Here is a 19,844-nt window from a genome sequence, read left to right as displayed (position 1 = left end):
CTCCAGTGATGACCATGAACATAAAGCCATTTTCACAGTTCTCTGGTATTTTAGGAATTTTGGAGCTGTTGTTCTCTGTCTGTGCAGCTGGAGTGTGGGAGGAAAGCAGAACAAGGCTAGCGAATTGTGCCGTGGCTGTGGAGGCCCGAGCATGTGTGCTGAAATAGGGGCTCGAGTGGATGAGCTGCAGTCCATAAAATACGTGGAGCAAGTTTGACTTAGTCTGTTCTACCAAGTCAGCACTATGACTGTTTTAGTCCAGTTAAACATTTTTGCAAACTAGATCTACAGTGCAGTTTGACCCTGGGTCTTGGTCTGAAGCAAACCCTGAAGTTATGACTAAACCCAGCCTTGTGCTGTGGTAGGAGAGCAGTTAATAGCAAAGAAACCAGCCTCTATTCACTTGCTGAACTTTTATTATTTATTGTTTTAATAGACAGGAATAAATATTCAACAAATAAGCTTCCTGTCCTTAAGTGATTGTGTTCTTCTGATTATAAATAAACTTAAAACCTGAATTCTTGATTCTTTTTTTAATTTAAAGCAGGCTAATCCCCATGAGAATGAAATCTTGCGGTTGCATGAACTAGAAAGGGTTCATACCCTGATTCTCATCTGGAGGATCATATGATGACTTGGGGCGGAGGTATTTTCCTGAAATAGCTTGAAGTGGCTCTAGGGTTTGGGACATGCCCCCTTTCTCTGTTCTGTGTGCCCTCCCCTAACTAGAGGTATCTCTGGCTTTAACTAGGGTGGAGGATGCTGTGGGAAGTGCCTTTGGGTCTCTGGAGCTGGAGGACAAAATAGGCAATTTATAGCAGTTGATGGGGGCTTAGCATGGCCTTCCAGTGCCCTGCCCTTAGGGATGTGTTTCACACTGTCGTTGCTTATCTCTCCATGGGACCTTTTGGGAGTATTTATACTCCCAGAGGAATATAAAGGGATTGTAAATTCTCAGCGGAGCTTGCTGAGCTGTGGCTGCACAAGCTGTGCCCTACCATGGGGCTGTGCTTTCCTGCCTTCTGGCCAGGAAAAATGAGCAGCCCTTTCACTTAAGGGAATTTGCTGTGGGATCTGCCGTGACCATGTGAGTGGCCAGGTGTTGGATGTGCGAAGTCCTGGTCCCAGGGAAATGCGTGCTGGAAAGGAGCAGCTGGGATGCAACTTGGCTTGCTTGCCCTCTAACCCGAAGGCTTGAGGATCCCAGGAGGAGATGGGCTTGTTGCTCCTTTGGGAGCCTTTCCACATCCACAGAGATGTGGATTTGTGCATCCTGTTCCACTTTGTGCAGCTATACTACTCAACTCTGAGGAAAAAACATTCTTCAGATGCTGCTTTCAAGGAGGATGGCAGAGGCCATAGGGGAAGCAGACAGGTTTCTCCCACTCCATTGTTTGGGACTGAGTGCTACTGCAGTGCTTTAAGAAAACATAGCATCTGCACAAAGCTCGTCTGTGTGTTTTCACAAACTTGTAACCTCTGTGTCAAGAAACAGTAAGAAAGCAAGCTGCCTCTCTCAGAGCCTCAGCCTCACTGCTTGCTGGCTATAGCAGAGTTGGGGGAAGGAGGTCTGATGCTGGTCCTGGTGTATGTCGAGCATCCCTGCCTTCCCCTGCCACCTCCATGCTCAGCTTGGCCATGTACAGGGAAGTTGTGACGGGCTGTGCTAATTGCAGGTTGCAAATCGGTGGCAAGTGGCTTTCTAGGCCTTGGTTATAGTTATCCCTGTTGTAGAGCAGTGGAGTGACGTGTTCCTTTGCTCTGCTAGTGGTGTGCTAGCGGGGGCTCCTCTCAGTGTCTTAGCAGAGCTCCCGATCCTGGCACAAGTGATTCCTGGGCCATAGGGTGAGGCAGCGGCGTTCGCGTGCCCGCAGCAGGGCTGTGCATCTTAAAAGGTGGGCTTGCAGGGTGATAAAGCAAGCAGAGCAAAAAATCCTGGTACTTCTAGAGACAGGACCTTTGCGGTTCCTTACGTTGGGCCATTCATCTTGAGATGGCCTACCTTGTCTTTGCCAGTGGATGAACTGAACAGAGAGTTCAGTCCTGTATCTGCTTGATGATAAAGCTGCTATAATTCCTGTGAGGCAGGAGGAGATCAGTGAGAGGGGAGGGCTGTGCAAGCATGCCTGCATTAAAGGGGTGTTCTGCCTTTGTGGGGAAGTGGGGCTCTGCTGTGTGCCTTAGCAAGGGCTTGCACATCTGTGGAGCTGTGCTGAGTTCTGCCAGGAGCTGGATGTGCCAGTAAGAAATAGTTCTGCCTCTGTTTGACTCATTTACCAGCTGGGAAAAGGCAAAGGACCTAAATCTTGCATTAACAGGCTTCCTTTGTGCTCTCATTTTCCCAGGGTGGCCACTGACCACAATGTTGATAACACCACAGCAATCCTTAGAGAGTGGCTGAAGAATGTGCGGAACCTCTACCATGATGTGGAGTGGAGGCCGATGGAAGACCCCCAGTGAGTACTGCAGTGAGGGGCTGACTGAAGCTGTTTGGTGTATATGTCAAATTTCCTAGATTTTCTGTTTTCAAATCAGGAGATGTACTAAATGTCCAAGCATTAAAATGTAGGGGGGGGTGGTGGTGGTGGGTTTTGGGGTCTGTCCCATTAAAATTGTGTTCTGATGGAGCCCATAAAAAGGTCTCTGACTTCAGTGAAGCAACTCATGCAGAACTTCAGAGAATTTTCCATTCAGTTATTTAGCATCTACAGCTGCTCTCTTTGCATGGTAAACAAATCACATCAAGCGCTACAGGGAATAAAAACTGTCATTCTTTATTTGCAAGGAAGCAGAGAAACCATAACCCATTCCCATAGTGTCTATGAAAGTTCTGACCAAGACATCAAATATTCAGTAAGTTCTGAGCCAGAGAACTAGATTTAACTCAGTATATTATGCCTTTGCATGACTTGTAGGGTCATTGCTTTGAAATATTATGTTAGGTGTGTTGGGTTTTTATTGCTTTATTCTATTTATTTATTTATTTTAAGATCAGCTGTTTTGTTCTGTTTTCTATTTCTTCCATCAGGGAAAAGTATATCTGTTTCCCCTTTCTTTAGGCTTGCTTTTATTTTCAAGGTCCTCAGTGCAGTGGTGGGGCATTTGTGGTACAAACCCACAGGGAATGCTTGTTTTATTGACTTTTCTAATCCTTAATTGGAATTGAGTTTTCTTAATCCTGTCAAACGTGGCTTTAAATTCTGTAAAAAGTTTTTGAAGTTCTTAACTCCTTCACTGGCTTAAGCTGGCACTGTTTCAAAGTCCTGAATTTTTATTCCACACAGGGGTTTGTCCCTAAGTTTCCTCCCATCTTTGTTATAAAGCATTTGCTTTTGGACCTGATCCTGAAAACAGAGACGTGCGCATAACTTTGCTTGTGTGATTGGGCTCATGGGGTTGGGTGTTGGGTGTTTGTAGATTAAAGAGCTGTTATCGGGATGCATTAACAGTTACTAATAATGCCCAGACCCCGAGGGAACCCAAATTGCCATTATCTTCACATCCTCAGCTTTGTTGATTCTACTGGGCTTAAGGAAGCTGCATTTACAGTCTTAAACTTAAAGCCTAGCAGAGGACAGATGAATTTCTGCCAGAGGGTCAGATGAGGTAAATCAGCTTCAGTTCATTTTGGTGGGGTAACCTCTGCTTACGTCAGGTGAGAGCCTGCTGCTGTGGAAGAAACTCCTGGTTTTGATAGTGCTGTTTTGCTTGTGGCCGCTTGGTCGGCAGGAAATGGTGCAGCGCTGCTTGTTCTCCAGTGCTCTGTGTACACATGCCAGCATGAAACTTGGAATCATTCTCCCTCAAAACCTCTCCTGGGTTGCCTGAGGTGACTCTAACACTGTTTTGCTTTTAGAAAGAAGGCAGCAAGGGAACTTTTTTTTTTTTTTGACTAGTGTAATAGGGCCCAGACGTGGGTTGTAGTCACTTTTTTTTCTTTGCTAGGTCTTACCCAGAAGAAATTGGGCCAAAACATTGGCCAAGCTCCCGATTCACTCATGTGATGAAACTCCGACAGGCTGCCCTGCGCGCTGCACGAGAGAAGTGGTCAGACTACATCCTGGTAAATGCAAGGTTTGATTTATTACCTGTCCTCAGGCAAAAGCTTTTCAGATAGTCACTCTGATACTTGGGGCTGCCAGAAAGTTTCTTCTCCATCTAAAGACAAAGCTCTTTGCGGTGAGATGCTGTGTGTCGTTTCTTGGTCTGATGAGCAAGAGACTTCGCAGCTGGAAAGGTAAGTCCCTGGGTAAACCCAAGGCTTTCTCCACGGGGGTCAGGATTGAATATAGTCCTGGTGGTGGGTAGGTACCTGCGAGGGTCCCCGAGATTGAAACCCCACTTGTTATTGATGAAATGTAAGGGAAATAGTTTTGCACAACAGTTGTGGAAAGATGTGTGCCTTTGGTGACTACAGCAGCAGTTAATGACGGTGTTCCCAGCCTCTGAACAAGGCAAGGGTGTGAGGCCAGTTTTTAAGAGTCTTCTTGATCCTTTTCAAAAAATAAACCTACCCTGAATTTTCAGCAGTGTTACTTTCCCTCGCAGCTCCCTTGCCCCTGTGCTGGAGTAACGTTCTGTGGAGTCAGAGGGAAGCTCCACATCTTTTCCCATCCCACAGCTGTGGCAACCCCCATGGGGTTCACCCATAACAGCCATATGTCCTGTGGTATTAAAACCACCAGCTCTGTGTTTTTTGCCAATACCTTGTGCCTCTGGCTGCCTTGTTCCCAAGAAAGTGTCAGGGGAAGCATATCATTTTATCTAATAACAAATTTCTTTTTCTCTTCCCCTCTTCCTTCTCTAGTTTATTGATGCAGATAATTTACTGACGAACCCACAAACCCTGAACCTGATGATAGCAGAAAACAAGACATTGGTGGCACCAATGCTTGAGTCTCGCTCTCTCTACTCTAACTTCTGGTGTGGCATCACCCCCCAGGCAAGTGACCACGTGAACAGTGCTGGGTGACTGTGCAAGCTATGTTTTCAAAGGCCTCCTGCCTTGTGTCAGTGAAGCAGTGGGCATTGTTTCTGTTCTATGGGCTTTCCCACCTGCTTCTGTAGTGTCCTTCTTCTGAAAAGAAGCTGCTGTAGCTGAGACATGCAGAGGTGGTGTTAGCATGTACTGAGGATAGTGGTGTCATGTGGTCATCTCAGCTTGCGCCTCTCTCAGTGACAGCATCCCAAATCTTGGGTGGGTATCTTTGGGAAAGGTCCATATGTTTACAGGGAATCTGGGAATAAGGGTAGAGAGGACATTGCAGTCTATAAATGTTTTTCAGGCTTTGTTTTCTAACCGAGCTGTAGGTATGAGCAAAGCAATACATGTTCTGCGTTGGGTGTGCAGGCACATAGCTGAAACTTGCTTCCTTATCTGAGATTCCTCGCTTAAAAAAAAGCTGAATCTGGAGGAACTGAGCTTGCTTAGCCAGAAGTCCTGGAAAGTGATACAATCCCACTAACTACATAAAAAATACTGATATACACACCAAAATTTATTTGAGATTGTTCCATATGTTTGTGTAATGGCCTTAAAACTCTGGGTACATAATTTTAGACTAGCTTTCCTGTATAGCGACGCTAATCTGAGAGGAATTTGCTTTTCTTTCTACAGCTGTCCATTGTGTATAGGTTATTTTTCTCACATATGAACAAATTTATGTGGTCGGACAACACCCTTTGCCTTGTAGGGAGTGTGTGTGCTGAAGTGTGTATGTAAAGGGTACTGGTGTAAAGGACAGAAGTTCTGAGCCTAGAAATTAGTTTCCTGTTACTTTCTCAAATCACATATACTGCAGAAAGTATCAGATACAAAGATGTTGTCTAGTAGAAACAGCATTATTTTTAGAGCCAGAACAAGGTGGAGCTGTCACTTTACAAGTTGGCCCACATCACTGTGGTGTGTTGACCCCGGCTGGTAGGTAAGACCCCACCCAGTCGCTTTCTTGCTCCTGCCCAGCGGGATGGGGGAGCAAATTGGAATGGCAAAAGCAGGAAAAAAAAAAAAAACACCAAACCCCAACCAAACCCAAAAGCAACCCTCATGGGTTGAGATAAAGACAGTTTAATAAGTGAAGGGGGGAAAAAATAACCCAAACAGACAAGTGATGCAAAATCAGTCACTCATCACCAGGACACCGATGCCCAGCCATTTCCTGAGCGCTGGCTGCTTTGGAAAAGCTCCCCCAGCAGTGTTATTGCTAAGCATGATGTTACATGGTATGGAAAATCACTTTGGTCAGTTTGGGTCAGCTGTCCCAGCTGTGTCCCTTCCCAGCCTCTTGCCCACACCCAGCATACTTGCTGGGGGGGGCAGAGTGAGAAACAGAGAAGGCGTTGATGCTGTGCAAGCACTGTTCAGCAGCAGCTAAAACATCCGTGTGTTATCAACACTGTTTTGGTCACCTGTCTAAACCACAGCACCATATGGGCTGCTATGAAGAAAACTAACTGCATCCCAGCCAAACCAAGTACAATCACCTTGTCCATAAAAGGATTTTAGTAAGAGAATCAAATATATAGAAGGACAGATATATTGTCACAGTCATTTTTTTGCCTTTTTTCACTCTTTTCCTTTGAAATGTTCTTGACTAAGCTCTAAATGGGCTTTCTAAGACATTCAGGCTGAAATGGGGACTGTAGTTAATGCTTTTTTCTCCCAGGTAAGCCTCAATAATGAGATCAGCTTTTTTAACTTGTTCTCCGGTCTGCTGCTGGCATGTGTTTTGTCCTACTTTGAGGAGGCAGGATACCAAGCTGCATGTCTCCTAGAATAAGAAGAGGTTTTTTTGTTCTCTTGAGAAGTTTCCCTTTTTGCCCACGTTGGCCCTGGAAAGCTTTGGGATTTCCTTTTTACTTCCATGCCTGAGTCTTGTGTTTCCTTCTTCATAAAGACAAGCTTGCCTTACTGCACAGACAACTGTGTTTAAGCTTGAGCTGCACATACATCTTTGAGCTTCCCCAGGGCATGTGAATAGGAGTACTTTAGAGACGCTCTATGGTCCTGCCCTTCCCTGCCATCTTGATTTATTCTGTAGAGCTAACCAGATACTAACTGTTGTCATTATTGCTGGAGTGAAATGAAGAGCAAACTCCATTCCCCCTTTCTTCTATTTACCTGGTGTAAAATATCATTCTTCCTTCCCAGTGTTATCAAGGACACAAGTAGGGACCACAGGCAGGGTCAAAACATAACAACTGTACTGGGTCGAACCAAAGGTCCATCTGGTAGCAGCAGTTACTAGCAGATGCCTAGGCAATAGTATAAGAACATGGCAAACAAGTAAGTGAATGATACCTCCCCAAAATATTTTTTATCCTCTGGCAATCTCCTTCTCTTTCATTTCTTGAGGAAGGTCTTTGTCTTTAAAGCTCTCAGTGATTTTTTTGTTTGTTTGGTTTTTTGGTTTTCTTTACAGAAATCAGTGTCTGAATCTTTTTTTTTTTTTTTTAATTATTTTTTGGGGCATCCACGCCATCTTATGGCAAGGAGTTCCACAGTTCAGACTAACTAATTGAGTAAAAATAGCAGGAAAAGGTCTTGAACTTCCCAAATTCTTGGGAAGCAAATACATAGATAAGGAAAGGCGGGGGGAGTGGTGTTTACATGTTTCAGGTTTTGTTTTAAAATGGAGATATAAATGTCATAGCGAAGGCATTGTCCTTTAAGTTTTTAAGGTTAAGTCCTGAGACAGCCAGGTTTTCCACTGATATAAATCAGCATTGGTCCACAGGCTGAAGTGGATCTCTGCCTGTGTGCACCAGCCTCAGCCCTGGCCCTAGTGTTACCTCTCCAGTAGTAAATTTCCATCATTACCAGTGTTAGCTGAGAAAAGGAGAGGGGAAAAAACTAGCAGCAAATCCATCTTGCAGAATTTGGTGAAAAAACCTGGTCAAATGAAAAGGAAAGTTCCCACTTTTTTTTTTTTTTTTTTCCCTTCTTTTCTCTTAGTTGCTGCTTCTTGTTTGTGTGCTCACAGTCCCACAGCTTCATGCTCTCAGCCTTGTTCTCCCTGGGGACTTGGGGATGGAGTAACAGCTGGAGCACATCCTGAAACACTCAGCACTGAGCAACAGCAAGCCAAACCCAGCTCCAGACAGCTTAACATTTAGTTGTCATGAAGCTAACCTTCATAGGAGAGCACGGCAATAGTGCTGACAAGTTGTAGTCTTTCTTGACTACACATGGTTTATGAGCAATGAAAAGCCCCAAAACCCCATAGTGAGTGACTGGAGGAGGAAAGATGAGTTTCCAGCATCTTTCACCTGTGGGCATTCTCGGATGTCTGTTAAAGGCTGAATATCTTAACCCTTACTTCGGTGGGAATGCTAGTAAGGTCTCTACCCACTTGCTCCTTTTCATGAAAATCAGTCCGGCTCTGTCCTTCAGATACCTAGTCCTCACAGTATGGTCAGAAGGTATCTGAAGGACAGAGGGGATGTTCGACAGATACACAAATAGACAAATGCACCACGCCATGCTTCTACACAAAACCAGGGTAAAGTGGTTCTGCAGTAATTTGCTCGGCTGTTGCTAGGATGTTCATGGAAAATATAACGCAAAAGTAACTTTAATGTATTTTAGTGACTCATCATTTCTGTAAAGACCAGAATCTGCTCTGGATTCAACCATCAGCCGTGTCTGGGTGTCTAATTGCTGTGTTAGTATCTTCTTTCTGGAGGAATTCAGTGTGTGTATTTCCAAATCTGATAGCTTTAGACATATTGCACCTGCAAAACCAGTTGTGAGCTGTACAACATGGGTGTTGCACCCACAGTGCTGGAAGGCTAGCAAAGCTTGTGGTTACAGAGAAATGAGCTGACTGAAGTGCCTCCCCCAGACAGACTCTGTGGGGGGAGCTCAGGAGTTAGTATTAAACCTGCTTGCCCTGGGATGGAGGAAGCAAGGATTCTTACACAGCTGATGGAGACTGAGATGTTGCCTTTGCTGCAGTGAAGCAAATGACTTTTTTTTAAAGTTATGGTCAGAAATAATTTGCAGGTCCTATTCTATGAGACACTGAATGTCCTTTGTGCCTGTTGAACATGGAGGATGTCATGGATGCTCAGCAGCTTCCAGGATCAGACCTGAGAGTCTATGTGCAAAAATGGTTTTCAAAGAGCCGGGAGAAAACAGTCCGAGGTTTGAAGCTCTATTGCAAGGGAATTTTGCAGTGGAAAGGCTTGTGTTTCCAATAGCTGCTAAAAAGGAGAGAGAAGGTCAAGCTTTAACTTTTGTGATGGAGATTGTTTCTAAATACTCGACTGAGCCCTTTCCAAATGGGAGACACTTAAAAATCTGAGAATTGAGCACTGATCCATCTCTGCTAGGGAGGGCTAAGGGTGACAGCTTTTGCTAAGGAGCATCTATGAAACAGAAATCTCTTGTAACCAGCAGCCCCGTCATTGTGATTGCAGGGCTATTACAAAAGGACCTTGGATTATCCCCTGATTCGGGAATGGAAGAGGACAGGCTGTTTTGCTGTCCCAATGATTCATTCCACGTTCCTCATTGACTTGAGGAAAGAGGCCTCCACCAAGCTGATGTTCTACCCCCCCCCCCAGGACTACACCTGGAGCTTTGATGATATCATGGTCTTTGCCTTCTCCAGTCGCCAAGCAGGTATGTCTGGAGCCTTTGCTGGGGAGAATTCACTAGTAGAGACATGCAGACCTCTACTTTGAGTTCACAGGCCCAAAAGTCCTATGTTGACTTCAGTGGTGAGTTAAGACCCTGTTCCCTTTCCTCATTTGGATCTGGTCAGGGATAACAAGCAGCAAGTGACTGGCAATGCAGTTTTGAATCACAGCTAGCTTCAAAGGACACAGGAGCCGTTCTTGGGATGGGGACAGTGTTTCAGAGACAAAATGTGTGCCATCCACCCTTGATTTGTGTCACAGCAAGACAGTAGTGAACACAGGTGAATGCTGTGAGAGGGGAAGGTATTCTGAAGGCTGTAGGTAAGGTATCTGAAGTCACCACTTCTAGGAGATCCATGAGGAAGGGGGTAAGGGCAAGGGACTCTTAAATGTAGCAGCCCTTGTGGAAAACAAAAAACAAATTGCTTACCCACAGTGTTGATGAGGCTTCACTTCATGGCAGCTCAGCAGGAATTGTCTGAGAGGTGGGGGGGGGGTTGTTTTGTCGTCTTTTTTTTTTTTTTGGAAAGCAAAATCAGTGCAACTTTCAGGGGAATGATGTGAGTCTGTGGGCTGTGCTGAGAGGAAATCTCTTGCAGGCAAGAAGAGGTTAGAGCTGGTGTGTGAGCAGTAAAATCTCTGTATACTTGACACTGTATCATTGGTGCTTTGGGAGAACCAGTCAAGCACTGAGCTGCCTTGAGATCCTTGGGGCACAGCAGAGAGAAAATGTGTACCACTCCAGCTGATACTGGGATCAGTTTCTACTGGTCAGTGGGAGGATTTCAGTTAAACCTGAAATGCAGGGGTCCTTTCAGACCAAATCACAACCTCAGTGTCCTCTTCCTTTGTCTGGAATGGCTGTTGATGTTTGCAGAGAGCTCCCGGTGTCTCAGAGAAATCACCGTCTCTTAAGGGCATGATACTGCTGCTACTGCTGCTTGTACTCATGGTGAGGATGTTTAGTCCCATTTATTTTTGGAGAGTGGATCTGGTGGGTATTCTGTCTCCACCAAAGTCCTGGGTGGCAGACTTGTATGTAGCAGTGTCAGAGCTGAAAGGGGCTCCTGGGAAGAATATGGTTGTAATGGCCATCTGTATTGTTCTTTGCTCTGCTGTGTTGAATAGGGGAAAGTTTGGGGCCTTATAAGGAAAAAAGAGACTGATGAAACCTCAGCAGCACCAATGAAATGCACTTCTGTTCAGAATTTCATGACTGGTTTGCTGGCTTACTGAGGTGAATTAGGGAAAAGTTGTTTGTGGGTTCTCTGAGTGATGTGCAGCTGGTGTTGCCTGTCTTCTGTTTGTAAAAGAGGCAAAGTTAGGGTGAGAAGGAAGGGCTGTTCTTGGGGGACAGACAAGCAGAGAGAAAGTGAAGTGTTGTTGTTGGCACTCGTTTCTGCAGAAGAGACAGGCTGAGAAGACTGCCTTTCCCACCATTTCCAGACCAGCACAGCAGCCACCAGCTGTTTGTAGGTTTCCTTTTAGTGATGTTTCTGGTTTGAAGTTCTTGACAGCATTGAAAAAGATGGCATTGTCTTGGCACACTAAGTAGGGCTTTTTAAAACTCAGCTAAGAGAGGATGAGGGGCATCAAATGCAACAGATGAATGGTAGAGGAGAGGCAGCGAGAGCTGAAATTAGAGCCCTTGGAAGGCAGAGGCAAGATGTGAACTTGCAGGACACCTTTGGGGCCCTGACTTTCCGAGTCAGGACATCAGTATATTGGCTCCAGAGAATTGAGGTTTAAGTCTGGATAGCAAAGCAGACTCCTTCAAATCTACCTGTCCAGCTTGTTGCCTCTGACAGCTCTCCCAGAAATGCAGCATCCAATGAGTGTGGTAACTGCATTGCAGTAGCTCCAGCTGCTTAAGAGATATTTCAGGGATTCAAACCCATCATTTTTTCCTTCCATCCTAGAATACTTTAGCTTTTTCCAGGACTGACCCATGACATGAAAGGCTTTGCTTCAGCAGTCTGGCCCATTGATCTGCTCAGTTTGTTGGCTTGTGTCCTGGCTGAGTTTTGTCACCCAGGATAAAAGGATGATATCCAGGTTCAGAAATGTGAAAAATGTATGGACTTTGAGGTAAACTTCTCTTCGGAGTAATTTCACTTACTTCCCTGAAGTCATAAATGATGTTGGCTTTTGTCCAGGCCAAGTACTGCACTTAATGCCTCAGATCAAACCATCAGTTTTCAACAGTGAATCTACTGCTTAAAGCAACTGTTTTGTCATGCTCCAAAAAGACTGTCCCACTTCTGCTGAGAGGACGTGGCCTGTGATGGGAGTACTGACTCAGAACAAAACTCGGTGTGGATGTTTTATTCACAAAGGTGGACTCTGTAGAGCCCCTTGCACTCACAAGATAGGGTTTAGCCCGCCAGATCTCCTGAGCTTCCTTTTAGCCTGAGGCTCTGAGGACCTAGAGTCAGCCAGCAGGGAAGTCTGGTCACAGGGATGTGGGGGAAATTTAGGTTGCCTAAATATGGCTGTGAGTTTAGGGCATGGCTGTGAATCCTGGTCACTGCCTTACAAAGGCTAATAATAATTCAAGTATCTATGGCTTTTCTGTCCCTTGTAGCAATTGTTTATTTTATTATAAAAACAGAGCTGGAGAGTGAGTCCCCCTCACCATTTTAAGGTAGATTTACCATTTTAAAGTAGCTTTTATCCCAGAAGGAACAAAAATACTGGCGTGAATGTATGCAGATTAACTGTGTTTAAGCCAGCGGAAGAACGGAGATTAGTGAGTCAGATAAGATTAGTTGATTAGATCAGTGCCAAATCCATTAATGTCAGCAGGTAGTATTTTTTATTCTGCCATTTAGCTAAATTGCAGCTGACAGCTGAATGTGTTTTGGCAAGTAGGGTAGCCAGCAATTTACTTGCAAAACTTAAAATGGTAGAAACACTGGGGTCATTAATGCAGACAATTCTGCTTTGCTAAAAATACCAGGGATTAGGAGGACTAATACATGAAAGCATCAACACACCAGGTAGTGTCTGCTTTTCGTTTATTTCCTAGAGGGAGTGGAGTGGTTGTGCTTGTTTCATTTAAAAAAAAAAAAAAAAGGGGGGGGGGGGGAGGAAAGCTTATAGGTTTGCATTTTTCTTTAAATCTGCTAGCTGGGTTCTAGCAGCTTTCAGATTGTGGTTAGTTAATAAAGGACCTTAGCAGAGCTTGGTGAAAAACAGTGGAGATATTTTCCCTTGGCTCCTCTGGATGTAGCTTTTGAGAGTGGTGCCTGACGTGACATCAGATCGAGTGCTGCTGCAGTTATAGCTGATAGTGGTCAAACCCTTCGTCAGTCCAGAGGGAACAGTGTTTTGCTGATTGCACGTTGCTGGGACATTCCCAGTGAACAAGCTCAGCAGTGGGTGGGTCTCTTCTCTTGCAAAGGCTCCAAGGAGAGGCTTTGCATCTTCTCTTTGTTTCACACCATCAGATTTAGCTCTTTGAACAAGCAGTTGCAAAAGCTTTCAAGTAGAAGGATGTTACATTGCCACTTCTGTTTGAAAACATCTTTTCTCCTTGCTGGTGTCTCTCTCTAGGATTTTCCTCTAATCGTCAGACCACTGTAAAAACTAGTCCTGGAGAGGAAGGGACCATGTTTGGTGGTAGACTAGGCACTTCCGAGATGATTATCCTGTATATTCCTCAAAGTCCTTTGCCAACACAGGTGAAAATGTCTTTGTTTTCTGGCCAAAGCAAACAGAAGCAGGAAGATGCTTGACTGCAAAACCCAGAGTGAATCGCTTGCTAGGCTAGTAACAGACCCTGCAGCTATACTGATGCCTTGGGCCTTGCAACTTCATCCTGTGTGATCCCAGGGGAGCTGAACTGCCTGGGCCCACATTTGGCCAACTGTGTGCTGTTGGAGCTGGGGATCAGATTGGCTCTTCCACCCTGGAAGAGTCACTCCATAGTTATTGTGGTCTGACAGAGAAGCCTTGCAAAGCTCCGACAAAAGCTTCCATCGCCCCTAGCCACACTGGGTTTGTTTGAATTTTTCCTTCTCTAAGGCTGCCTGCTCCGATAGACCTGCACCCTTCTTTGCCCAGCATGCAGGACAGGGCATCCTCTGCCCACAGAGGAAGGGGGTATCCAGTAGGACTGCTTCCCTTGCGCCTGAACCGCTTCACCCCTCACAGGTTTGTGACAAGCACAGCCTTCCTGTGTTGCCCTGAGCTTTGAAACCTGTGTGTTTTCCCCCACCTTTGAGCCCCATTTCCCACCCCCCCACACACCCACACCCCCCCCCGGTTTGGAGGCAGTTGCTGAGCCCTGGGTGTGTGCAGGGAGAGAGGCTCCATGTCCCAGGATCGCTGCTGCTTCTCCTTCAGCACAGCTGCAGGTGGAAGCCCATTTGGCTCCTTTGTCAGCCATTGCATCACTTGAGGCTGGCTTACTCGGAGGGTGAAAACCTGTTCCTGCTTTTGGCTCTGGGTCTGTAAAGGGATTTTCAGGTGAGATGCCAGGTCTGAGCAGTGCAGGTGGGGTTTTGGGGCTGGGGGTTTCTGCAGTACTCCCCAGTTATCGGCAGTAGTCCTGCTGTGTGTATCAGACACTGCTTTTGCTAAAGGCCGGTTCTGCCCTCTGCTGTAGGATTGTTTTCATAGCGTGAAGGCAAAGGCCAGGTCTTTCTCTGGTCTAAGAGGGGTGTTCGGTCTCTCCTAGGAGAAAACTGATTGCAGTTAGAAACACCTTTGGTTAGGGAGCAAGTAGAAATTAGTTTCATAGGACAGGCCACTTTGCTGCCAGCTAAATAAAACAGAAAATGGCATGGTAATATTTTTGAATTGTTTGCTTATGAAGCAGAACTTCTTGGGACTGAGGTCCTGGCTTAAGTTTGATTGTGGCTATGTAGCAACAGAGCAGCAAAATCCACTCGTAAAAGACCCGACTCTAATTTCTGTTTTTCTGTAATCCCCAGGAATACAGATGTTCATCTGCAACCATGAACACTATGGTTTCCTTCCCATGCCCCTGAAATCGCACCAGACGCTGCAAGAAGAAACCGAGAACTTTGTGCACACACTAATCGAGGCTATGAGTGAGTCGCTGTGCCCTGCCATGATGGAGCCCCATAAGTTAATGTTTGTAGAGATCTCCTGCCAGCAGCCCAACTCTCTTCCCCTTGGGAGTCTGCATCCTGATCTGACTGCTCTGATACTGTTTTGTTATGCAGTTTTCCATTTCCACTGTTTTTCTATCTAGGGATGTAATCATTTCATGGTCAGGTCAACCCCCTTCACAAAACCCCTTAACTTCCCCATTTTAATATGCAAAAATGCATCTTCAATGTGGAAAGGATGCTGCAGAACCTCGTTTTTGTCATGAGGTCTATCTGGCACATGGCTGCTGGCTTCTGCTTTGCAACATGGATGCTTTCTGCTACACCCACTCCTGCATTGATTTCATGTCCCAGCTCCCTGGGGCTTTTTAGGCCCAGTGATGAAAACACATGCAGATATGTTATATCAATGCAGCTTGTACATGAGGGTGATGCTTGGGATCTCTCCTCTCTTTCAGTTGATCGACCTCCCATTGAACCCTCTCTATATGTCTCTGTTCCTCTGAAGAACCCTGACAAGATGGGATTTGATGAAGTAAGGAACCTATTCTGCTGCTATTGTCTTGTCTTGCCTTGCTATTTATCACTTAGAGGACCCGGTTCTCCCTGTAGCTTAGCTTCCAGCTGTTTCCCTTGGAAAATATTATCTTTTCACCTAGTCAGCTCTTTCCCAATCACTCATCTTTTGGACTTAAACTTTTGGCAAGGAGAAAGTAGCCATCCTTATTTGGGGAGAACTTCTGCCAAGCTCAGGGAAGCAGAAAGGAACGGGCTCAGGGAGCGTTCTTTCCCTCTGGCACTTGCTGTGGAGAAACGAGGCCAGTCAGGTCTGCGGGCACTTAGTACCTGCTGCAAGACCACTGATTAGAAGTGCAGGTTTGTGTGCAAGGGCAGTGCCCAGCAAATCTTTGGGCTTCCTGTCTTGATAGTATGGATGTTTTAATCCAGCCAGGAGGAGATAGCAGAAGTGAGGCTGAAAAACACGTTATTTAACTCTGCAGTTCTTGTGCTGTTTCCTCTACATCTGACTCTGCAGAGCAGCTTGGCAGTCCTTCCATTCTGTGACAACAACTGGTCTTTTGGGAAACGTCTCCTGCTTTCCAGTGACAGAAGGGAACAATTTCTGTCACCTGAGAGACACTGGAGAGTCTGGAGCAGCTGGGGGAGCCAGGCTTACAGCTGCGTTCTAGCCCAAGCTGGGTGCGTCCAGGAGTGATGAAAATCACGCATGCTGTCTCCTTACTGTGGCGGCTCTCCCTCTGCCCTGCTTGGTCACCACATTTTTCTGCTATGGCTTTAAGTTAAAGTGAACTAGAAAGATGGTTGCTGACACTGGTAGTGCCCCAAGACCCTGCAGAAATTCCTTTCCTGACTCTGCCTCACGTTGTGGGGGCAGAAGGCTGGAGAGGGACCTGCTGTGCTTTAATTAACCAGTGTCCATGTTATTCACAGAGCCAGCAACCCCTGGGTGTGCAGCTGCCAGGGTGGCAGTGGCACCGTGACCAAGGGAGTTGTGGTGATCAGGGGAGCCTTTGTTTTCTTGGTGTATTCTGCTACATCTGTTTATATGACTCATGAAGTCTGAACCTGATTTGGTTATGTGTGTTGGAGTGTCTGTGTTTAGGACACAGCTGGTGTAGGTTTTTTCCATGTTGTCCTTCGTGGCTGCGCTATATTTATCCAATTTATTATTTTTGCATTTGTACTGAGCTGGAATTTGATCTGCTTCTTACTGGGGTGAGGTTTTGCTCTACAGGCTACAAGGCTGCACTTGTACTTGTCTGCCTGGGACTGAAAAATATCCCTGACCCTCTGCAGTTTACCTGCATATGAGGTCTTCAGTCCTCTGCTCCCTACCAGAGAGTCTGTCTCCTCAAGGCTTGGACAGAGCTCTGCCCAGACATCTTTGTTCCCGGTCTTGGCTCTCTGCTAGGCTTTCTGCTCTGGCAGGGGTAGCACTGGATTTTCAGTGCCTGAAGTAATTACAAAAATCCTCTCTTTGCTGTGTCCTTGTACTTGGATGGTGGCCCCACTGATAATCCTAAATACAGGCAGTGGCAATATTGTGGGGAAGCATGTGGGTCAATGTTCCTCTGGGACTGGAGCTGGAGATGGCCATTTTACTCTGCTTTTAATATAAATCAAAACATTCTATATCTTTGAAAATTATAGACTTGGCTGTAACTGGTCTCCTCTCACCTTTATTCATCTTCAAAGAGCAACTTTCCCTGTGACATAAAATACCCATAAAAAGTAGTTGTTAGGCAAAGAATAACCCTCTAACCTTTCAACTCAAACCAATCCCAATTTTTTGACAAATTCTAAGCAACCTGGAATAAAACCACACCTGGTATTTTAATAAGATCTGCTTTTCCAGTGGGGCTGCTGGAGAAGAGTGGATCAGGTCTCCCTTTTCTTCCTCACTCCCAAGCCAGGAGGCTGATGTCTTTCTCTTCTACTCAGATTTTCATGATCAATCTGAAGCGTCGGAAAGACAGGCGCGATCGGATGCTGCGGACTCTCTATGAGCAGGAGATTGCAGTCAAGATAGTGGAGGCTGTGGATGGAAAGTGAGTTTCAGCTGGGCTTGCTGATGTTTGGAAAGAGTGGGTTGTGCATAACTGCTTAACACTATCTCGCTGGATGTTCTGACCTCCCTTCTGGTGGGGAAGGGTGGGCTGAGCGGAGAGGTGAATACCACTTCTATTTACCTAACAGTCTGTTTGGGGGAAATTTTGCTCTGTTTCTTCCTTCTTTTCTAATTAGTCAGTCTCCATGAGAGAACCAGTGCAGTGTGGTTCGGACTAAGATGAAAATCAAGTTAAAATCATACTGATTTCTGTGAACTGTAACACTTGCACACTGTTAAAAGGAGTCAGCAGTGAAAGTGTTTGAGAGCAATTATCTCCTGGGAAGATAGTCCATCCTAGTGCTACAAAGCTGTTGTGCTACACTGTTAACCCTGACACAGCCCTTTCCAAGCTTACTCTAAGGTGTGTCAAGACCTTTTTATAATGAGAAATCAAGGCAGAAATTTTTGGTCTGGGAGCTGCAAAAAGGCCTCAGGGAGGTAGGAATCCACATGCCATCTAGTGGTCTTTGAGGCTTGGGTACCCATCAAGACCTCTTAGAAAAATAAATCTAAACCAAGCACTTGACAAGTTGATGGTCCCACAAGAAGTCGTTGGCAGAGTTAAGGATATGATTTGTCAGCTTGATTTAGAAATGTAAATCAAGAAATTAATTTTTCTCTGGGTTTTTGAGCGAAACAAGTGCAGGAATTTCTCAAGACACAGCTTTTCTCTGAACATCAGTAGCATTTCCCGTGTTGCATCTGTGTCTGACTCGAATTTACTTTTTTTGAAAACGGTGATAGATATTCTGTCTTTCTCAGAGCACTGAACACGAGTCAGCTCAAAGCTCTCAGCATCGATATGCTCCCAGGTTATCGGGACCCATATTCCTCCAGGCCACTAACCAGGGGTGAGATCGGCTGCTTCCTTAGTCACTATTACATCTGGAAGGAGGTAAGGAGTTTGTGGGTGCCTCAGAGTTCCTGCAGGAAGGTGCTGTGGGCAGGCACCATAGGAAGGTGCAGAGCCAGTCGTAGGGCAGAGCATTAAATACAATGCAGGTTTCTGGAAAGCGTAGGATGGAACTGTTTTCCTTGGTTTGTAGGGGATTGCGGACAGGGTTTTTCTTGAACACAGCGTTCAGCTTTCTCATCTCTGCTTTCCATTTGCCAACAGCTCTTGAGTGATTTTTATCAGAATATTTTCATGACTCTTTCTGCAAAGCATCCAATAGCTTGCTTGGAGCAAGCTTGCTTAGGAGAAAGGCAAGAAGGTTTTGAAGAACAAATGGTGTTAAAAAAAATTCTGTTTTTTCCCCTGGTTCTACATCTGTGCTGAAGCAAGTTCAAGTGACTCTGCTGATTGGCTTTTTTCAGTTGGCATATCATAAATATTCTTAACAGTAGGGACCTCTGTTACCTGAGCTAAGAGATCTTGTTTGGGTGGTAAAAGCTGTAGCTTCCATCTGTCCCTGGTCACCTGGGGAGTGACACTTGAGAAGATCTGGGCTGTGCTGGTCACAGATGCTGGAGTTACACAGCCCAACATCAACAGGAGGGATTGTTTCAGGTGAGGTGAGATGTGGAGGCAAGGTGAAAGATGGTGCTAGAAGAAGGCTGGGCAACGGCAGCGGTTGCCCAAGTATAACAGTGAGGGTTGTACCTCCTGTTGCAGGGTCCTGTACAGACGTATAAGGAGACAGCCCTCTGCCCTCAGAGGTGTTAGTTGCAGCACCTCCCAGCAGGGCAGGGCACTGATCCAAACAGCCTAGAGCCAGCAGGAGTGACTTCAGTACTGAGAAGGCAGGCTGTGCTTTTGGGCTTGAGGCTTCTAAACCACCAACAGTCAGATAACACGGGAACTTACATGCAGGATGCCTTTGCATGTGTGTTCTCTAAGTTATCAGGGCCAGGCTTTGGATATGCTAGATTGTCCTCCTTCCCAGACTCCAGGAACACTTTCTTCCAACAAAGAGGTTTTTCTGAACAATGGCTTTGGCATCAAAAGGTGCTGCACATTCCTCTGAGGAGGTGGTTGCTGTGGTCATGCTAGATGGTAGCTCATGGGTGCTAGGTGGGGCAACATCAGATGAAGGGTTTTTCTAGGTTGCAGGTGCTCAGCCACAGGGTAATTTCAGGCCTGTTCTCACTGGCTTTTGCAGTCTCTCCCAGATGAGTTGTGAATCTGGGAGTGGTTCTCCTGCCTCCCTACCTAAAGGGTCTACAGGGCAGTGCCAGGTCAGGATGGCCCCCAGCAATTTCAGGGCTGCTGTGATCACTTCTGAACCCTCTTGTTTCAGGTGGTGAACAGAGAACTGGAGAAGACACTTGTTATTGAGGACGATGTGCGCTTTGAACACCAGTTTAAGAGGAAGCTCATGAAGCTGATGGATGACATTGAACAAGCCCAGCTAGACTGGGAGCTTATGTAAGTAACCAGCGCTCAGCCATCTGGGAACTCCTGGGCACGCTGGGGAGGTCAGCAGCACCTGCTGTGTCATGTCAGAGATGCGGGTTAATGCTGGAGTGCAGGGGAAGGTGGCAGAGACTTC

At 45.9% G+C, this 19,844-nt stretch overlaps 1 protein-coding gene across 2 annotated transcripts in view; it reads left to right on the top strand.

Annotated features, from left to right (window-relative positions):
* Positions 1 to 19,844, top strand: part of COLGALT2 (collagen beta(1-O)galactosyltransferase 2) — a 56,789-nt gene that overhangs the window by 35,347 nt on the left and 1,598 nt on the right. For both annotated transcript variants that reach the window (XM_052802016.1, XM_052802017.1), the window contains exons 2-10: positions 2,346 to 2,456; positions 3,946 to 4,063; positions 4,808 to 4,942; positions 9,421 to 9,625; positions 14,580 to 14,699; positions 15,179 to 15,255; positions 17,184 to 17,290; positions 18,115 to 18,247; positions 19,593 to 19,720. In XM_052802016.1, the coding sequence (XP_052657976.1) occupies positions 2,346 to 2,456; positions 3,946 to 4,063; positions 4,808 to 4,942; positions 9,421 to 9,625; positions 14,580 to 14,699; positions 15,179 to 15,255; positions 17,184 to 17,290; positions 18,115 to 18,247; positions 19,593 to 19,720 (1,134 nt within the window). The remainder of the gene's footprint in view (positions 1 to 2,345; positions 2,457 to 3,945; positions 4,064 to 4,807; positions 4,943 to 9,420; positions 9,626 to 14,579; positions 14,700 to 15,178; positions 15,256 to 17,183; positions 17,291 to 18,114; positions 18,248 to 19,592; positions 19,721 to 19,844) is intronic.

Source organism: Harpia harpyja, chromosome 11, assembly GCF_026419915.1.
Source record: "Harpia harpyja isolate bHarHar1 chromosome 11, bHarHar1 primary haplotype, whole genome shotgun sequence".
NCBI classification, from domain to species: Eukaryota; Metazoa; Chordata; class Aves; order Accipitriformes; family Accipitridae; genus Harpia; species Harpia harpyja.
This window is presented reverse-complemented; position numbering and strand designations above follow the sequence as displayed.